At 33.7% G+C, this 22,515-nt stretch overlaps 1 protein-coding gene across 1 annotated transcript; it reads right to left on the bottom strand.

Annotated features, from left to right (window-relative positions):
* Positions 1–2,739: 2,739 nt before the first annotated feature.
* On the bottom strand, positions 2,740–21,553 carry AFP (alpha fetoprotein). Its single transcript, XM_039845426.1, has 15 exons — positions 21,437–21,553; positions 20,576–20,627; positions 19,523–19,655; positions 17,357–17,568; positions 16,112–16,244; positions 14,776–14,873; positions 12,294–12,423; positions 10,421–10,635; positions 8,767–8,899; positions 8,129–8,226; positions 7,439–7,577; positions 5,631–5,854; positions 4,358–4,490; positions 3,349–3,403; positions 2,740–3,010 (listed from the first exon to the last, which is right to left on the bottom strand). The coding sequence occupies exons 1-14, from the start codon at positions 21,516–21,518 to the stop codon at positions 3,359–3,361; spliced, it is 1,827 nt and encodes a 608-aa protein (XP_039701360.1). The 5' UTR covers positions 21,519–21,553; the 3' UTR covers positions 2,740–3,010; positions 3,349–3,358.
* Positions 21,554–22,515: the final 962 nt, after the last annotated feature.

The following is a 22,515-nucleotide window of genomic DNA, read 5'->3' as shown; positions in this document are numbered from 1 at the left end:
CAAGATGCAAATTGAAGCTGGCTGTCATTAGTGCTGGCCTTGAGACTGCTTAGCAAGAGGTATGGGGCATGCCAAGGCCAGATGCTGCTTGTTCAGGTTTTGTGAACCTTTGAAAGATTTTAGGAAAAATTGCAGCATGAGCCAAGACAGGCCATTTGTAAGGAAAAGTTACTGGAAGCAGCTCTGGTGGGCCTGCAAGTTAGGTGGGGCAGGATCTCAGGGAATCACCAGGGCAGGTGGAATGGTGTTAACTAGGTGATGGAGACTCAGATATGGTGGCCTCCTATATCTGCATGCCAGGAATGGGGAAAGGCTCAACAAAAAAACAATGGTTTCTGCCAGCACTTCAGTTTAGTAGAAAGCCGCCTCTCTAGTTCCTGACGTGAAGCCAGACAATTCAGTTTCTTTGCGTATGTCCCTGGAACCTTTTGAGCTGTTGTCCCTGTGCTGGAGCTCTGGGCAAGTGAGTCTGTCAGCAAGTAATAGCACAGGGCCCTTTAAGAGGAACACCTGGGACTAGCAGCCCTCCTTCTCACTAAGCCACAGCCTCCTCTGGTTTTTATAATCAGGAGTTGTGGAATCTTTTGGAAGAGCTAATTCTCATGAGTAGCTACTCTGTGCTCACTTGTTTTTAACAGTTTGTCACTCCCACAGGAATTTTTAATATCAATAATGAGCAAGGTAACATCACTATTAAAAGGATAACATAGGACTAATTTGAAAAAAATTTTGCCAATAAATTTGACAACTTAGATGAAATAAGCAAATGCCTTGAAAGACACAAAATACCAAATAATAAAGTACTATAAATAATCTAATTCCATTGACACCAGACAATCTGGGCTACTGCTTCTGATTTATGTTTCACAGTGGTAATGGGGCAAAGGACAGTCTTCTTTGCAGTTTAAGAGCACAAGTTAGAATTTCTTACCCACTCCTATCCACCTATCCGCCTATCCACCCTTTTTAAAGACAGCTATCCTAGACTGCCACCTCTCCTCACACACGCACACACACACACACACACACACGAGATCTTAAGAGGCTTTAACCTCTTCGATGGTTTCTTAGATATTTTATGTTAATTTCTCAGACCCAGGCTTCTCTCTCTTCCTGATGTAGGTTTTAGAAGACGGAGCTGGCAACTCCTTTGGTTCCTTATAAGAATATATGGCCGTGTGGTGTTCACCTACATATCCAACGAATATTTATAGAATAACTGTTATGTTCCTGCACTGTTCTGTATGCTGAGGAGAACAAAAGTGAGAACAAAACAGACTGAAATGTCTGTCCTTATGGGGCTTACACTAGTGGAGGTAGACAGAAAAATATACTAATAAGCAAGTAAAATCTAGTGTATATCAGATGATGATAAGTGTTGTGGGGAATAGGGATAGGAGTACTACTTAAAACAGGGCAGTATAGAAAGACATCATTATATAGCAGCTAATAATGAGCCTGAGGAGTTGATGGAGTGAGCCTCACACATATCTGAGGGCAGTTTCCCAAGCAAGAAGACCCACAAGGGCAAAATTATGAGCTGGAAATTAATTGGTAACTTGTTTTTTCTGTATAATGTTTTCATATTCAATTCTACTTTATCTTATTGTGATTGCTAAATTAATACTTTTCATAATTACCACAAAATCCACAGATGTTGCAACAGAATTGAAAGAAAAATGTAAAGTGTGAAGCAATTGATTTAGAACTGAAAGCTTATTTTATTGCTCTGAACCAATTGTTTTCTCCTGGTGGAGAGGCCAAAGCCTGAATGTAATTTTTAGGTTTCTGTTCAAAGCTGATACAATAAACAACCTCCCTACTGGTAGACTGATCTTTTTGTCACCACTCGCTGACCTTGCCCCTCTCTACTCCTTCTCCTCTCCCTACTCCCTAGCTTCCATATCATGAGTTATCTTTCTAAAAGCTAACTACTGATGGCTCTCCTCTGCTTAGACATCACTTTGGTCCTCCGTTATCTATGAAATATTGTCCAAAGCCCAGGAGAATCTGGCTCAATCTCACACATACATAGCTTGCATATCTTGCCTCATCTTCCATACCTATACCTTTTCTACCCAATCTGTCCTCCCCTAAAATTATTTATCTTTTGTGATAAGCTGTTATACTCTTTCATAAACTGGGTTTCTCTTTTACTTGACCTGATAAATACCCACTCATTTTCTAAGACTCTTTTTAAGTGTTTGTCTCTTCCAATGAGAAACTTCCCCCAATCAGAATTGGTCTCACCTACTCTTTGATTGTCTCAGCAATGTGTCATCATATCTATTATAACACAATCCATTGCTATTAGCTGCTTCCTTCTGTACTGAAGCAACAGGACTGTGACCCAGAACAGGACCTTGTACCCAGTGATTGTTCAATAGATATTTGTGAAATAAAAGTTAATTGATAAAAATATTAATTATGTTCACTCAAAACAACTACAGTACAGTTAACAATTATGTTTTAAAATGTCTGTGAATAGAAAACTGAACAAAATTGAGAAAAAAGTAAATATTAAACTTTGAGTAGCAGCATTTTTGATGGATCCTCTAAAAATATAACAATTTCTTTTCTCATCCCTAGATTATCTGTTAAATGAAAGTGGTCATTTAATGAACGATGTGCCACAGCAGCACCAAACAGTTCCCAAACAGCTTAATTTGGGAACATTTTTTTTATTTCACCAAATAATGTAGCCTTAAATGTTATAAATCCATCCTTGAGAGGATTTAATCTCCTACAATAACCAATGCTCAATACTTTTTGACTGTAATCTGCTTCAGACTATGGTATACAAAACTATTTAAAGAAATCATCTTTAAGTTTTCATAAATAAGCAGCCTAGGAAAAAAAAATCAGTTGAAGATGTTTTATTTCTAAGGTAAGGAAATCTCACATAAAAGTTTTCATCATTTTATTAATTCATAAAAAGTACCAAGTCATTTAGAATTAAAGAGAAAATTTCACACCAAACCGTAAAGACGTATTTTGTCTTCTCTTCCCCCTGTAATATGAACAAAAATACATTAAGTACTAATTAAATGAATAGGTGCAGAAGGTAACTGGTTCTATTATTTTATTTCAGAAATATATTAGAGAGGAAGGTATTCTGATGTCCTTTTTCTGAAGCCTTTGAAATACCCTAAAGAATTTCAAGTTAGTTGAGTCACTAATTTAACATTGTGGGCATAATTTTGTTTCAGCATCTTTAAAATAAATTTTTTTATTAAATTGCATTTATTTTTTAATGATATTTAATGATAGCTCTTAGTATATATTTCATTATGAATTGATAGGGGGAAAGTCAACATATAATTTAGCCTTGTCTAAATTTTTTGTTACCTGAAGTCATTTAAACTTCCAAAGCTGCACGAGTTTTTGAAATCAGTTTTGGACCCTGCAAATTAAGAAAAGATAAGAATCATTAGATAAAGAAATAAATGAATGTGCCAGTCATACAGTTAATTCTCTACTATCCAAGGGTGAATTCACAGATTTATAGATTAATGAAATCAAAAATCGAGATATACAATTCTGATGCCTACAAACTAGGACAATGAAAGCCAGAGAGAAAAATAATCTACTCATATCAATAGTAGATTTTTTTTTCTTGTACTAATCTCTAAAACACTGTCACATACTTATAAGTGCACACACTCAAACACACTTAGTTATATTGCCTATTGAAAAACTCAACACTTCTAAATGTTACCTATCTTTATATTAAAAATATAAACTTTTACATTATAAAACAGATAAAATTGGCAAAAAGGCTAAGTTATAGAATATATTTAAAAATATAGTGATGCTATAGTCAAATATATCAAGTAACACAAACTAAAGGCTTACAAAATGTAGCCAGTTTCAAATATACCTAACATTGCTAAATATTTACATTAAGATAATTCCTAATTACTACTCTGTTGATATTTAAAGGCATGCTTCCAAATGAGTTCAAATATATTTTCTATAAATATTCCCCCAGTATCCTGTTTGGACAATTCATTTGTTATTAAATCTTTTTAATCCAATTAACTAAACTGATAAATTTTAGGTCAGAAATTAAATTATTATCAAGTAATTATATATTCACTTTATCATTTTCTCTACTAGAAAATAAATCAAAATTACTAATTTTATTAATGTGTTTTAAAATTATATTTCTTTCTAATATTTGTTGAGAAAACTAATTATTTTTAAATGTTATAAAATTCTTCAATCTCTTTCTAAATGACATTTAAATCTCTCTGGCATGTTTTTAAAGGTATAGGTTAGTGGGGTATTCTTTTCATTATTCATTGTAGAAAATTCTGTACCAAGCATTTTGAGTGTGAAAATGAGTTGTATATACCTCTTCTGCAAAGCAGACTTCCTGTTCATGACCCTGGCAGCACTTTTCTAGTAGGGCAGAGAAATCTGAAATGACAGCCTCAAGTTGTTCTTCTGTTATTTGTGGCTTTTGCTTCACAAGGTTAATGAGAAACCTATGATTCAAAACAAAACAAAATACAAGAGAAGTCTGTTATTCAATTACATTTTTCTAAAATCTTCTTAATAGAGAATTTTCAGAGCCCTAGCAACCCTCACTCTAAACCCTCATTCCATCAATACATCGTCAGCTTTAGCTCATATATCTAGTCTAACACTCTCATTAGAAAGACTGAGGCTAGAAACATGGCCAAGTGTCTCACTGGTCTGTACTGGTGCAGATTATAGATGAAACATGATTTCACAGTTTCACCATTCCTATATGTATTGAAATACAGTCTTTTTCTTACTTACCCAGAATATCCTTTCCAGTTCTCTCTTCTAAATTATGTCTTATCCATACTCAAAGGTCCAGATTTCCAAACCCCTGCCATTTATAATTATCACACCCTTACCTGAGCACTGGCCACACTAATTGCCTGCACTATTCATTTAGCAATACTTTCATATTGGAATTAATGTTGAATAGGACAATAGAGAAGACTTGCCAGAGGAGGTAGCCATCCTACTGTACCTTGAATCATGCCCTGAATTGTGACAGAGACAAAAGGGAAGAACAGGTTTTCCAAAATGAAGGAAAACCATTTACAAAGCAAGCAGTATTAAAATGCATGGGAATTTGGAGAACATGAATTGCATTGACTTACACCGCCATCACCATTTCGGAATGCCTCCCACAACGAACTGAAATGTGCCTTCTATTTCTTAACACTCATATTTCATAGTTCAATCAAATATTATGATTATTCTCTTCAAAGAGTAAATAATGTAAAACTAAAAAGGATGCAATAGTATTTTTCTAGTACTTTGGAATGGAAGTACTCAGATTACTGCAAAGATATTTCCTAATTCCTCCAAATAGATTTCCCATTTTCTCTCAATCTCTAAATGTATTACAATAGTTATAATGGAGACTATTTTTAATAACAGGAAATTGTCCTCTTTAGTGATTTTTTCCAGGCCCATGTCTCGGTGATACTGCTGACACTGAGACAAAACTATTTTAAAAGCCACTTTCAGTGATTTGGGGGTACTTCTCCTAATGATCGCAAGAATGTTGAATGTGTAAGATGGAAATCTCAACTGCTATTTGATGTTGTCAGTCTTCTCCATGCTGGCAAATAACAATTTCGTACCGTTGCTTCATAGTTTGCAGTGCTACACCCTGAGCTTGGCACAGATCTTTATGGAAGATGAACTTGTCATCAGAGAATGGTGGAGGGACATATGTTTCATCTACCACCAAGCTGCTGAAGCATGGCCTCCTACTGGCATATGAAGAAGTGCAGCACTGGCCAACACTAGGGTTTACAGGAGTCTCTTCATTCCTGATGCATAATTGTCCAATAATAAGGTCAGCCTAGTTAGGAGAATGAGAAAAAAGAAAGAAAAGAGGTTGAGCATTAGCCATAAGATTGATTCAGGTTTCCAGAAAGTTGCTTTCTTCATTCTTAATGTCTAATAATTTTTAATTAACATTACAGGAAAATTCGCTGTCTGTGCAGGACCATGTGCTGCCACATTGTGGGTTCTTGTTTATCCATTTGTTTGGAATAAATCTCAACAACATTTAGCGACAGATGTTCCCAGGTGATGTTGAAGAAAGTCCCTTCAGCTATTTGTGTCAGCTATTTGAAACATGCTTCCAAAGAAGAAAAAATTTCTGCCCTGACCTAGGAAATCAATACACGGCTTACATTTTCCATGTTTATCTAGCTGAGTTTTCCATTTTACTTCTGAGATCCAGAAAATCACTTTCTGAAGGTAAGAATAGCACAAATCTGGTCCTTTCATGTATGTATAGAGAGAGTCCTAACTGAATAGAGTGTGTGTGTATGTGTATGTGTATATGTATATGTGTATGTTTAAGGCTTTCCTAATGTAGAATCCTCTTACCTTCTACTACTCAGAAATATTTCTTAAGTACCTACTAATAACTTGTAATAAAGGCCAACATATTTTGTGTGCATACTATATATCAGGCTAGTGCTGAGTGAGTTAGGTGGATTACCTTGTGACAGCCATTCTATGAGGGTGGTACAATCTTTATTCTCAAAGGTCTGATGATAAAGCTCAAGCTCAGTGAGATAACTAACTTCCCCAGTGTGACATGACTAAGTGGTGAAAGCAGAATGGGATTGTAGACAGGAATACTCCAGAACCTACACTTCTGAGCTATTACATCCTGCATCCTCCCAACATGTGGAATTCAGTAAATGACAATGATGATGCTTAATCACAGGAAATTCTCCTTCTATTTACTTTTAGTCTTTGGTAAAAAGTTCCAAGCTATGAAGACTAAATAGCAAATAACTCTTCATCATCAAAAAGAGGATAAGGAAAAAAAATTATATAGAGTTTTGTTCACATAGTGACTTTAAGAGAAAAAATTAATGAAGAAAATCAACTTGTAATCATATGTATGATGTTAGTGACATTAATCATTTAACTATTGGGAACATGAAACTTACCCTGTTCTGAACCTTATACCCTGTACAAATTGTTCCTAATATCATAAGATTATACTACAAAAAGTAATAAAATGGGTATGGCTAAAAATAAAATGACTAATTTTTATCTATCAAAGATGAAGTTTTTCTTTTTTTCTTTTTAAAGTTAAAGTTAATATTTAGTGAATGAAAAAAAAGAAATCATGAAACGAATGAAGTGTTTGGTCATTCTACCTTTCCTGTACATAAAGCTTCCTCAGACATTGTTGAATACACTGGTTGCACTTCCACCAGCCATTCTAGAAGGACGGAAAGCCTGGACACATGCTAACCATTCAGAGCTGAGTTCTTGTACTCCTTCCAACTGTAATTAATTAAACAAGTCTATTAAAGTCACCTCTACCTTGGTTTTTGCCATTTTCCCTAAATGACAATTATGAAGCTATTTTAATCAAACAAAACAGAAACAAGATGGGACTAAACAAAACACTCACCGCTCCCTCACCACAGGCCAATTGTTTGTCCTCACTGAGCTGGCAACAAGTTGCTGCTGCGATTGCCATTTTCCTGGTGGCAGCCATCAGTTCAGGTGGGGTCAGCTGAGGAGCTTTCTTTGTGTAAGCAACAAGAAACCTGAAAAAGGTATTATTTACCAAATCCTGCTGAGCCATTTACGAGCTTTTGGACTCCTCACTTCTTCTCAAAGACCCTCTGTTGTTATCAGAAGACATGAATTCGGCTCATTTTTTTATCCACATGGTATGTGTACCAAACTTTTGAGATGTATTTACTCTAACAACCACTCCTATACTCCTGTTATACCAACAAAACACAATGGAAAAACAAACTCTGGCCAGGTGGACTCCTATTCCCAACCTCAGAAGCTTCATTGATTTTGACTTTGATCTCTTGGTGTTTTAACTATAATAGACTATGACAGAATGGCTTTATTGCAAAAATCTGCATGACTTAGTGAAACCCAAAGCTAGTGCCATAGATCAGATTTCATGGGCCATTGTCATTTCCTAAATGAGGGGAATGGGAAAAGTTGTCTTCTCTCAGGTGAAACTGGGTGATCGACTTCCAATCTGAAATACAGGCTGAAATTAGAATAGCCACGGTGACTAATTTACATGCAGATTCCCCTCATCAATTCATAATTTTAAGTTGCTAAAAAAACATACGCATTTTGTAAGTAATATTCTCCTAGTTTCTGGAAGAGGCCACAGCTTCGCTTTGCCAGTGCTTGGCTCTCCTGGATATATTTCTCTAATTCTTCTTCCTGAAAATACAAGCATTATTAGGTATATTTTTTCTCTTCCTGGTCTTATAACTTTGTACGTAAAATTGCTCAATAATATTTTATTCTATTATGATACTAGTCTTAACGAAAGCAATTTTGGAGGGTTTTTTTTTAATATTAAAGATGGCAAAGTATGAATTGTGAGAATTAAAGCAAATGGACTTTGAGAATATTAAGTTTAAAACTTTGTGAATCACAAAGTTATTTGATGACAGAATTTAATCTTTGGATAAAGGATTACATTTCTTTCTACAAAAATTCTTGCCTTTCTGGAGCTGTTCAAAAATTATTATTATTTTTATTCTGTGTGTCAAAGAAATTTTGGGTAATATTTTTATTTATAAAATAAGCCACTAGTGGTTGACTGCTAGTTAATAACTATTTAATATCTAGGTGACTAGTTAATAGATAAAACCAGCTAACCACTAGATAACTAGATATTTTCAAACTAAAAGCATTTTTAATGGATAATATCAGTCCAGTCTTTCAGATTCTCCCTAAAAAGCTAAAACAATTTACCCCTTTATCCTGGCATTCAAGAGGGTTTTCAGACTGGGAACACTTCTCCAATAACTCCTGGTATCCTTTAGCAACTCTGAGAATTACCGGGACAGCAAGCTTAGGATGTCTTCTCGAATATTCGTAAGTAAATCTGAAATACGTGTGAAAAAAAATCACGTTATTAGAATTAAGAGAAAAACTATCATTTTGTTATATGGCATGCAGAAGTTAAAATTCATATAAACAACTCAGAATATCAAATATGATTTAAACTATATGCATAGCAAAACTATTAGTACGAATTATAATCCCTCAAATTGTTTTCAAATGATGCTTTCTTTTCTTTTGCACCCTTCACTTTGGATTTTTAATTGTGCACTTCACATTTATTTATTCAACACATATTTTTCCAGTGCCTACTCTACGCAAGCATTTCTTTAAGCAGCTAAACTGCCTGACCTCTCAAAAGCATATGTTATAAGGAGACAAAACGGAATAAGCAAGAAATAGGTCATCTAAGTTCCGGTAGTGATAAATCTATGAAGAGAAATGAAGATAGAAGAGAGGGAAAAGGGTGGCAACTAAGTCAGAGTGTGTAGCCAAGGAAATTTTCTTTCGGTAGCTCTTTTGGACCAGAAACCTGGGCGAAGGAAGCCACATGAGTGTCTTAGGAAAGATCATTCTCAGCTGAGAAAATATCTACTGCAAAGAACCTTTTCAATGGAAGAACTGCTTCTATTGGATAACTTTTTTTTTTAATTAGCTGTGGATGTGTATGGATATTTAAATTTAAAGATAATTCTTGAATTTACTTATTGTAATCCAGATTATAGAAATATGTTATGTTAGTTCTGCCACCAATAATTTGTCAGTATGAGTTTCTTAAATCTGGATTCTGTTCTCATTTGCATAATTTTATTTAGCTATGCAAACAATGTGTGAATGTCTAACTTTAATGTAGCAATAGAGTAATATCCTCAGGGAATATTAAAGAAAAAAATGGGCCATTATTTTTATTACTACATTAGAAGCAGACTCTTACATTTAGAAAGACCCTTGGAGATCATTAAGTATAAGAGCTGCAGAAATCCCTCCTCTAATAGTGTCCATAGATACACACTATACAATAAAGGAAAATGTATAAACTGCTTGCTTCCCTTAAAGGCAAACAGAATGAGAACATGTCCTATCAATTACATCATAACAAACTACCACACTGTAAGTGTCTCTAAACACCATTTTATTTTCTTACGAAAGCAAACGTGTTCAATAAATAGCAAACAAACTATTCCAATAAAAGCTCATCTACCTAGCATTATCTATTGAGTTATATTTTGGAGAAAGGTTTTTAAAACATGCACAGTGAAAAAGCACACACTTAATCATCAGCCCTTTTTATTACAAAAATATTAATATCTCATGTAGAAGTTCAATTGTGGTCTTCATATGAGTAACCCATACAGTAATGGCCATGCTTCTGATTCCAGAGAAATTCATACAAAATAAAATACAACCTAAAAAGCCAGCCAACTAATTATAGTAATGGTGAAAGTCTCATCACTATAAGATAGGCTCAAAAACCATAGCCTTCCTTCTCCATTTCAACAACACAAAGCTATCAACCACATAATAATCTTTACTTGTGTGAACATACATTTACAAAGTGTGTTACCTTGCCATGAAGAGATCTTTATCTCTTGAAGAAAATTGGTTGAAATCTCTCTCTCCTAAAAACCTATTTATAGTCGGAGATAACCCTTCAGGTTTGTCATCATTTTCTGCATGTATTATGCATTGACCGAGTTCAAGAATGGGCAATTTGCAGCATTCTGCTATTTTGCTTGACAGAGTAGCTTGTTGAGAGCATATGTAGGACATAATTTTTCCCTGTAATAGGAAAAATAAAGTATAAGATTTTAAGATTTGTTCTTTAATTTAGGACCTCGGGGTCATTTTAAGGCAGGAAGCTTGGAAAGAGGGAAGGAAGGAAGGAAGGAAGGAAGGAAGGAAGGAAGGAAGGAAGGAAGGAAGGAAGGAAGGAAGGAAAAGGAAGGAAGGAAGGAAGGAAGGAAGGAAGGAAGGAAGGAATGGAAGGAGAGATGGAGGGAAGGAGGGAAGGAAGGAGGGAGAGAAGAAGGGAGAGAAATAGGGAAGTAGGGGTAGGAAGGAAGGGAAGGAGAAAAAGAAAAGAAAAGAAGGAAGGAAAAAGAAAGAAGACATTTTACCTCATCTCCCATTTTTGCACTTTGTCCCTACTTTGCATTTCCTCACTCCTTTTCATTTACCCGTTTGCTCAATTCTTTTCATAGTTGTCACCTAAAACCTACTCTTTTATTTTAATAAGAAATTTTTTAAAACAAGAGAGAAATGTACTCTTCAAATCAAATGACATGCACACTGATGTATATCTTTCTATTAGTGTTGAGATTTGCTAATACATAACATTTGCTGTTGTCATAACACATAGAGCAAATTTTCTGTTCCATCTTAACAGAATAGTCTGCAGTGACTCACTGTGACCTCCAGAGGGCAGTCTATAAATAATGAAATGGCAGCACACCTAAGTGGCTAGAAAGAAGCAGAAGTTATATATTCCTGTCACAGGACTGAACATTCTGTGCACTCTCAGTAGGGACAGTTAGAACTCATTATTCAGCCGTTAAAATTCAACTCACATACCATACTAAAATTAATTTTTCCACTTTAAAAGAAAAGGTGATACTGAGGTCCAAAAATTGAAAAACTAATATTTTTAATGACCATACAAATTAATAAATGTATCAATTAAAACTGAGAAAACAGACTTCAAAGAATAGCAAAATAGATCTTATTACTGTCCTAATATGCAGATAAATATTTCTAAAAAGAAAAAGAAATGAAATAGGTAAATTTGTCTTTGAGTTGGCCGCCTTTCAGTTCATCTTCCGTAACTCCTTACGCCAGGACCTCTGTCTGTACTCAAGCCTGTCACTCTCAGGCCTTTCCTGCAGTCTCAGCTTTTTTCTGACTTCGAAGACTATCTCAGCCAAAGTGCCACAGGACTGGGCTGAAATGAGCATTTAATTCTCACTTTCGACCTTCTGGAAACCATATTTAAGCCTCCTTGGAAAAGAAGGTATATCACAGGGGACCAGAGAGGGAGTAATTTGGGAATAGACAGGCCTCTTGTCCTTCTCAGTGGCTAGTGCATAGACAGTATTCAATATATATTTGTCAAATCAAAGAAAAAGTGGATAAAAAATAAATACATTAAAAGTAAAGAGTCTGTTCCCCAAGATCTGATGTGGAGGCCTTCTGAGAACTTACTATCTTCTTCGGAATTAAGAATGAGCAGAGAATCCCTTATGTAAAAGGCAGGATCAATAAAACAAAACAAAACAAAACAAGTTTGTTTCTCTATCAAGAAGTCTGCAACTTCACTGAGTCAGCTACTTGCCATAACCTGTGATGAACTCAAGTCAGATAGCCTTCTCCCATTTATAATGAAAGCAAAAGAAAGAAAAGGGAGTGAAAATATCTCTTTTTTAGGAAGCAAGACTTGTCACCCCATCCTGCAGACACTCCAGCACGTTTCCTCTGCAACATTCCTCATGTGTGTGAGCCACGTCCAGGGCCAGTTTCTGAATTTCAGTAAAATTAGCTTTGGAAAATTTTTGACTCAGTTTTGTAATGGTTCTAGAAGGGAAAGAAGAATTAGAAATCAATCTTGGTTATCTATCAAAATTAAATAACATTTATAGAATATTCATATAGTTGAAACTCCAAAATAAAAAAAAAAAAGAAGTGAAATGTTCTTATTGCTTAAAAAGAAAAGGAAAAGTGTATTAAATCTTGTTGATTCCAGCCCTGTTTTTCAAGACAGTGGCTCTATTAACTGAGACTGGCCCTACCAATGATTTGGAAGTAATTTATCTTTCCCTAAAACCTTTCCTGTAAATGAAAATAAAATTTATCTTTTTGCTATTCGACCCTGACATTAAATGTTTGGAATCATTGTAGTGAGTTGCATGGAAAAAATAGAAAAGGATAAACATTAAGCAATGGTAAATTCCATGAGGATAATAATCATTTTTTGCCTGAAAGGGAAAAAAATACTTCTGAGAAGATAGGGAGAGGTGCATATGTGCAAATCAATAAAATGGGACAAGAAAGTGGAGCAGACTAAACATTCAGATGTGTCATCATGCCAGATATGTAGTGTGACCCAAAAGGAAGTAAGAAATAAAAAATTCTTATTCCTTCTGCATATTCCATTATGTTTAAGAGCTGTCTAAGTAAAACTGCTGCTGCCAGGGAAGTTGGTAGTGTTGCCGCCACTGATGAAGATGGATTGTCTTCATAAATTTACAACATTTAAGTTTAATCACTTATGGATATCAAATAATAAGTCATTATAATAATATCTAATTTATATTTTATTACTAAGATAAATTTAAATAAACCAGTTCATGAGTCAATCTTTAAGTTTCTAATAGAGAGGGTTAAGCATAAGGTTGATCTCTTCCTAGAAGAAATTCCAGTTAATCCTGGAATTAACTCCATGACTAAAAACTTTAATCTAGGTCTCCACTGTGTACAATATTTTTAAATGTGTCATTTAACAAACAAATAAAGAAAGAAAGAAACTTCAAATGCATATACTTAATACTCTGATTAGCAGCTCAGATGTTTTCCTATACTAGAAATAATTCATCATAAAATTTGAAGAGTACTTTAAACCAGATATGTAATTTAAATTTTTCTTGTAGTCCCGTTAAAAAATAAAATGGAACCGGTTATATTCACTTTAATAATATATTTTAACACTACATGTCAAAAATAATATCATTTTAATATGTAATCAACATAAAAATCTATTAATGAGATATTGTACATTGCCTTCTTCATACTAAGTCTTTGAAACTGGTGTATATTTTACACTCAGAGCACAGTTCCTCATTTGCACTAGTGTAGGAGCTACATGTGGCTGATAGCTCTCATATTTGATAGCACAATTCTAAACCACTGGTAATTCTGATTTCCACATCTGACCTCAATGTCTCAATTGTAATGACACAGACAGTTAGAGATTACTGATATAGTAGACAAACAGGAATAATGAAAATAAATTATGATAAAGAACTAGAAAAACTGGCTTCTGATGTCCAGTACTGTGGTCTTTAGCAAATTATGTTAATATCTCTGGCCCTCGGGGTTACTCATGTGTCAAAAGGAAGACGTTGAATTAGATGATTTAACTGGGTTTATATTATATTTTTTTCGCCATAACAACAAAGATGAGAAAGAGGTAGATGAGAGAGAGAGAGAGAGAGAGAGAGAGAGAGAGAGAGAGAGCGAGAGCGAGAGAGAGAAATAATTGGTAGACAAAGACAATTAAGAAAAAAAGGAGAAGGAAAAATGTAAGTGCTAACATGGGCATTGAAAAATTCCAAATTTCCCTTTTAGATTTTTAGCAGCTGAGACAAGAAAACAAACTTCAGTGAGTCACATTGCTTTCATCAGCTAGGAGAAAGAACACATGCTAGTTCTTCAAGCACAATTTTTTTTCTCCTGACATTAGATTCTAATATTATTGACTCAAGTGAACATTTTCATAGTAAGCAACGATTGATATAAAGGACTTCATAGGAGACTAGGAAGCAGAATTAATATAAAAAAGTTTCTTCTTAAGCCGAAAATATTAAATGATGCACATATAATAATTGATGCACATTTAATAATTTGAAGGAAGTTTAGGAAAATGTTGTCTATGTGGTATAAATTGATTATAAGCCAGGACTTAAAAATATCTAGAAAAATAGTGTAATCTCAGAAGTTCTCTAAGTATTATCTCATCTGGGTTAACAAGTGTGAAACAGCAGACTGATCTGTTAGCTTCCTTCCAAGCCTAAGATTTCATGATTCTTAATCACACTAGCTCTGATCAAAGAAAACACCATTCTCTATAATAGTGACAAAGAGAAAATGGACACAAACTGCAAAATGGTAGTTCTGCAGATCTCCTCTTCTTCCCTAGAGAGAACTTACATGGCTTGGAAGGTTCGGGGTCCAAAATTTCTCATTACTGAACATATATGTTGATTTAGCAAGCTGCTTTCTTTCAATTCTTTTGTAATTGATGCTGCCTAGATATCGAAAAAACAAAGCATTAAGAAAGCATGTATTTTCTTTTACAAGTTCTAATAATTATAAAAACAACAGATAGCTAAAATATAAAACCTATAAAAAATTTTTACTAAAAATTGTAAATGTAACACATTTTTACAGAACTGTATTATTTATTCATTCTTTTGGGTTGGTTTATATGCATCTATGCCAGACAGATTTTTGAAAAAATACCTTGAAACAAAGCTTTGTAATTTTTATGTTTGAAATAATGAATAAACAACTACTTTTAAACAACTTTAAGACAGACTTATAATTTAAGGCTTATAATTTAAGGCTTATAATTTATTAAATGTTTAGTCACAAAACATAAGATTGTATCATAGCCTGATATTCTGAGAATAGTCAAATTCTTAGGGAATTTTTATTGTAGGACTTCTGTGACAAGTAAACTGTGGATATTTTCTAACTCTCTGAACTTAAGTTTTCTTGTTTGTTAAATGACAATAATATAGTTGACTCTTGAACAACATGAGTTTGAACTCTGCACGTCCATTTATACGTGGATTTTAAAAATAAGTACCTGTATTGTTTATGGTCCGTGGATGTGAAGGACTGACTATATGTGTTGATCTAGGCCATTTTACATAAGGGACTTGAACATACATGGATTTTGGTATTTGGGGGGGAGGGGTTCTGAAACCGATCCCCCATGGATACCAAGGATAGTTAAGTTTTGGGAGAGTCAAAAGTTATGTGCAGATTTTCAACTATGGGGATCAGAATCCCTAATCCCCATGTTGTTCAAGGGTCAATTGTACTTACACTTTAAATTTGTTCTAAGGATTAATAGAAATAGTGAATATAAAGCATTTATCATAGTTTTCTTTTCACTGTTTTCTCTCTCCTTCTGCTCCTTCTACTCCATCTTCTTTCACTTCCTTCTTTTACTTTACTCCTCTCTCATTTATGTCATTATATATATTTCATTACCTTTACTTTTGTCTTTCTTTAGTCCCACAAAACTCACTTCCTTAATAACAAAATAATGTTGGCTGAATGAATGAATAAATTAATGATTAAAAAGAAAGCAAATCTAGTTTTTATCAGCCCAAAGAATACCAAACTGCTGAAATGTGCTCTATTCTGGAAATAATATTCCACGCACAAAGCATATTTCCATTTTTAACTGTGCTTGGTTTTCATGAGTCATAGCCAGATGAAACTATTGGTTCAGATATTCACACAAATATAACACCTTTGTTTGGAAGCATTCAACTGCATTTTCAGCTTTGCAACAAGGTGGAATTATTTTGTCATAGTGAGAAGCCAAAGAAAGAAGTGTAGGTGCATACAGGAACGGATGCCTTCTTGCTATCTCATAGATGCATCTGTAAAATGAAATAGAACTGTAAGATTTACAATCACATAAAATAAGACTACTGCTTGGAACTGGACTCTGGACTATGTTTAAAATTTCATATTTTTTCCGTGTGCTGACAAAAATTTTCCTCACTACAAAGCATGGGGCGGGGGGGAAATCTGACAACTGATACTACATTCTAATTCAAGAACAAAATGGTCAGAAAAGCTGACTATAATTCTTATTAAAGTGTCCTTTTCGATAAGCCTACTCAGATATGTTTCAGAGGTCAGCAAGGTCAGACCGCCACCAAGTAAAACAGAAAGGTAGATTTTTTTTTTTTGTCCCTCATCAGTGTGGAATAAAATTATCCAACTTGGAGACTGCCAAAGCAGAAATATTCTAAGGGCAGTCTCCCTAGTTCTCTGGTTTAGGCAGCAACATAGGAGGCAGAATTGATTAAGCGTTAGATACATGCTTCCCCAACAGAGAACCTGAGTTCAAACCCCAGCTTGGAGCTGTACTAGCAGTGTGCCCTCAGCCAATTGTTCTAACTCTCTAATTTTAATCTCCTCATCTGCAAAATGGGAAGAGAAAGACAGGGGAAGAAGAAGACAAGGAGATGTCAAAAGTTGTTTGTGAGCATTAATCTTATCATATGTGCCAAGCCCACATCTTCCTATAACATCCTAAGTGCACAATTAGTGTTAGCCATGTTTGTATTTCTTAAACATTCCTGGATTGTTGAAATTGTTTAATTTCCAATATATTTGTTCAACACATACACCAAGTATTTGGCTCCAGAAGGAGCCAAATTTGTGTGGTACTGATATATTCTTGTGCAAGCTAAAATTGAAAGATTAGAAGGGAAAAATCAAGGTGTAGCTCGAGACTAAAGAAACAACTGGTGGGTCTGATGCGAGGTTTCTACTGCATCTATCTAGCATGCTATGGAACAGTAAAACACACTGAAAGTTGCTCACCTAATTTCCTAGTGCAGGACCTCAGCAGATCAAAGACCAAACATTACTTCTACTTCTCCATGTTTTAGAGTACATCTGTAAATTGCAGAAATACTAGATTCTGCTCGGTACCGCTCCCTTTCTGGGGTGTTAATCTACTTTTAAATTGGATCCTTACCGGTTCATGAATATCTCCCTGCTTTCTTCATATGCTTTACAACTTGTGACAGGTTCTGGAACTTGGAAAGGTGGGATGGATGCTGGAGCAGCATTTTTGTGTGTGAGTAAACAATTATGTCTTTCCTCTTCACGTTGGCTGCAGCAGTCTAAAAGTCCATACTTTTGAGGAATTTCCTTCTCATGGCAAATTTCTTCCAGAAAGGCAGAGAGCTATAGGAAAATTTTATTTTTAATGAAAAACAACTAACATTAGTTAAAAATTCTGCAATACACATGAAAAGTTTTCTAATATCTAAAATAGGGACTATAAATTAAGAAAATAATTCTCCATACAATTGAATATATTTAGTTTTAGCTTGATGAGATAGCTTTTTTTTATGCTTTTTGAGAAATGGAATTTTAGTTTCCAATCTTGAGTAACACACAGGACTATTAAACAAATTTTTTTTATTTTAAAGGAAAAAAGGCCATGCAATATTTTGTTTCCCCCCAATTTTTTTGAAATATTTTGTTTTTTCCTTTTACATTATCACTAATTTGGCCTCATGATATAGGTTCTTCTTTTTTAATATAAGCCACTTTTCAGACATAGATTCTCATTCCACATGGAATTCTCATAAGACATTAATCTAAAATTGTATATTATTTTTAGATAAAAATAGAAATAATTTGAAATGGAATAAAAATAGCATCAAACACTTTTCATGGGTCATAATTATAGATTTAGCTAAAATGTTTTAAAATGTACATTTTAAATATTTAAAATCCTTTTTTGTTGCCTTAATTTTACCAAAATCAGGTGACAATACCAATATTATGGAGAACGCCCATGAGGAATACATGTGTTTTCATTATTTCAGGAAACTTTATTTAGCTTTTATAACTGCTGATATTTAGAGAATCCTGGATATCTTAAGACTTCCAGTTCCCAATCTACATAAAAATCATGACTTTAAGTCATGAAGATAAATCACCAATCTGTAACATTACCTTGAATCTCTCCGTGGAGGTTAAGTTGCAATATGGATTTTATATTGTTTAATTTATACTCATTTTTAGAAAATTATCAGGACAAGCCATAAATAGAGATGCAAAACAGAGATTTTTATTAAATTGTCAAATTCAGAGTTGGAAATTATATCTTTAAAAGGGCATCTCCTCTGCAATATTTCAAACACATGGTTTTCTGGCCACTTTATCAACCCACCACAACAAAGGCTTCACTGGGCATTTTGTTCCATACTTGGGTAGCCTTAATCATTATAAAGTTCTTTTCTATATTGAGGTAAAATAAACAATAGTAATTATTATTTATTAGATTTTCTACATTAGGATATCCTTATACAAAAAAGTATTCATTATTTATCTGAAATTCAAATTTAAGTGGGCTTCATGTTTTGTTATTGCTGTTTGTTTGCTCAATCTGTCAACCACACATATATGCTATGCACCTCATATTCACTATATTGTAGGCTACCAAGGTTTTTAGTTCTGGAACTTGATGGCCTAGTTTAAATCCTGGTTCTGGGCTCCCCTAAGCAAGTTACTTAAACTTTCTGGGCCTTAGCTTTCTCAACTGGAAGATTAGCATCTATACCCTGGGATTATTGTAAATTTTTAATAAATTTATATTTGTAAACAAAGATGATATTCTTCTAATAAGCCCCAGACAGAGTCTCTTGGCTCACTGGACGTCCATTCTGATTCATCAGTGCTGTGTTCTATGTCTAAAACATTTTGATTATCAATGTGTATATATCACTTCCTAGAATAATACCTGTCACTGTGTGTTTAATAAAAATCAACTCCTACTATTATATCAATCCCCATGACAATCCTGAAATGGCAGCTATTATTATTCCTTATTTCATAGATAGGAAACTAAAACTAAAAGAAGTTAAGAAATATGCCCGTGGCTACGCAAATACTCTTATTTCAGAACCTTAGCTCTTAGTCACTATACTTATATTCTCTTTACAATAGGCACTCGTTGTTTTCTCTTTTACCATCTTCACTTCAGCAATTCAGAATTAATCTAATGCCTCTTTCATATAACAGTTCTTCAAATATTTACTAGTATTTCTCATGCCATCCTTATATCTTCTCTTCTGCATATTAAATTTTGGTCAAATATCACAGTGTTTTTTTTCAATAATTCACTCACTTGGTTTTCCAGACATCCTGAAGGTTGCTCACTGCCATTCGGTTTCTCAATTACAGTCAATACATCTTTCACCATTTTGTTTACTTCCTTATAAGTAGCTTCTTGAACAAACTGGGCAAAAAATATGGTAGCTCTAAAAAAAAGTACGTATGAATGCTTAAGGAACAGACATAACAAGCTTCTTCTTCTGTTTTTGTTTTCTGCTATGTTTTGACCTGTTTAGGGGGATGACCATTGCTAAAACTTTATGTGAAATTAGGTTCTACTCATCCAGGAAAAATGTCAGTCTTTTTCTTGACCCTGTGCCCACAAATATAAATATATCTGTTAAGAATCAAAATAAATGTATTTCCCCTAAGAATAGTTCTTATTTTTTTTGTAATGCAACTCTAATTGAGTTTATCTATATTCTTTATAGTTCCTCTTAAATTTAAGCAAAGAATTGGTCATCAGACCTCCACCTGTGTTTACTCCCAGCCTAATCAAGTTATGTTCCAAGACTATAGAACTCATGATTTCACCCAAAGCACTGCTTTAGCGGGATTCTGTGTTCAAACAGTAGTAGTAGCACATTACTTTAAATTCCCTTATTAGAAACTTCAGAAGTGTGGAACAGAAAGATAGCATTCAAGAGAAAAAACATAACCTCTACACAAAAAATAAAATAGAATATTTTACCGCCTCTTTTTTTACTACAAAGATTTAAATAGTATTCAGAATAGAGAATATTGCATATCATCTTATTGGTATTGATGAGAAAAATACCTGAATTCATATATTGTTGCCACTGATCAGATACTAATCTTCAGTTTCTAAAATCTGATTTCTCTCACGGAATTGCAAGGAATCTAGAGGTTCACATCGAAGGCACAAACCAACAGCTCGACCTCTTCATTGTCAACTCAATATTCAACATAAATGACTTTTTTGACATTGTCCAATTTGCTTTTATACTTTTAAAAATTCATAGGGTTATCCAATTTCATTTAATTACTCAACTTAAATTATCATTCCTTTGCATATTTAAAGTGAATTAATACAAGCAAAACTTACAGGTCAACTAAATTCACTTCTGCAGAACATTGGGAAGAATTCAATATGGAAGCTAGAAAGAAAAATAAACTTTATGAGAAATGATGTTTTCGATTGCAATCAGGAAATTAATCATTATCACATGTAAATGTTTGTGATTATAGTTAGAACTATATAATTTTCAAAATGAGAAGACATTAGGGATCATCTATCCAAACATCTTAATTTTGTACCTGAGAAAACTAAGAATTAAATTAAAAATAATTTATAGTAGACTTAGAACTAAAATCCAAATTTTTCTATCTTCCAGTTGTTTGGTTCTCCCCTGTACTATGACATTCTAATAGGCTTCGAAATCAAATGATTAAAAATATTAATTTTAGTCAACCTTTAAACATGTTCACACCACAGTTTGCTGCCCGTTTGTATCCCAGTCACAGTTTCTCTTCAGTCAAATAATGACCCTTTTTTTCTGAAGTAAAGAATAAAGGTGTTGCCTACATTACTCATTTTACCAGTCTGAAGGGTTTTTTTATGTGAAAGAGCCAGGATTATGGCCTAGTGTGTGTGTGTGTGTGTGTGTGTGTGTGTGTGTACACATATATATCAAAATAAATATGTATACCAATTAAATAATTTACCAAGAAAATTAATTCAATATGGAGCATACAAACCACTCATAGATAATGTTAAACAATGCCATACTTTGTAAATTTCTCATAAATTTACAGGGTTATCATTCATTTAAAGATATTCATTAATTAAATATTTTTCCTCTGTGTGGAACAGTGTGATAAATAAATCAAGACAAATGAACAAATTCAAATTTAAGAATTTTGATATAAACAAAAGACAAAAAAAAAATGCCACAAAATATCTTACCCATTCCATACATATTGCTATGCATTGTTCTGGATTCAGTAATATTTAGTAAAATTAAAAAAATTGATAAGGCCCACTTCATGGTCGTTGGTTATTTCGTTGTTGTTGGCAATGATGAGGACAGAATATTGAAAATCATGCTGAAATTCTTTTATACCCTTCTCAAGCAATACCTGTTAACTAGTAATCTTTTATTGGTATATCTGTTACTTTATTTCCTTGGGTTGCAAATGGACAACTTGCCAATAATTAACAGCACAAGGATTATTTGTATTTAATGTTCAAGGACACAGGCTTCTTTGGGGCAGAAAAAGAAAAAACTTGTAAATTCATTTCATGTTGCATGTATAACAAATATTCCTCTCAAACCATAGAGTATTCAGAGATAATTTTTCCCTAAAGTGTACAATAATCAAGTTCTTTCAAATTAAAAAGTTAATGAGGCTATAAAGAGAAAAAAAACAGATTTTATATGAAATTCAACTAAATGAATTAACTCATTAAAAAATATTATTTGACTACCTATCATATGCCATGTGCTGGATACATTATTTGACCAACTCGGATTTTAACTGAAGAATCTATTGCTTGATTATTATGTCGTTGTTTAGCTTAAAAATCTTTTTCACCCAAGTTGTCAATAAGGTCCATTTTTAAGTATTCAGTATACTGTGTATGGCTTAACATGGAAAACTTAGAGCACAAACCCTGATGAACCAAGTCCTATAATTTTGTTTGTTACAAAATAATTTTGCAGGTGTGTCAAACTGTGAAATAGGTCAGATTCACTGTTCATTTAGCAACTCATAATATTTAGTATTATGTTAATAATAAATATAGGGTACTTACAAATGCCACCTGATTCTAGGAGTGATTCACCTCATATCTTCTCTGTCTATAAAGGTACTCAGTCTTGGCTGCACATTAAAATTGTTAGAGGAACTTTTAAAATTCCCAATTGCTAGACTGCACTCAGCCAAATTAAATCTGTTTCTTTGAAATTGGGACCTACACATCACTATTTTCTAAAGCTTCGCAAGTGATTTACTATTCTAATTAATATTAATATTAATGCTAAT

This window comes from Pteropus medius, unplaced genomic scaffold, assembly GCF_902729225.1.
Source record: "Pteropus medius unplaced genomic scaffold, Ma_sr-lr_union100, whole genome shotgun sequence".
In the NCBI taxonomy this organism is placed as follows: domain Eukaryota; kingdom Metazoa; phylum Chordata; class Mammalia; order Chiroptera; family Pteropodidae; genus Pteropus; species Pteropus medius.
This window is presented reverse-complemented; position numbering and strand designations above follow the sequence as displayed.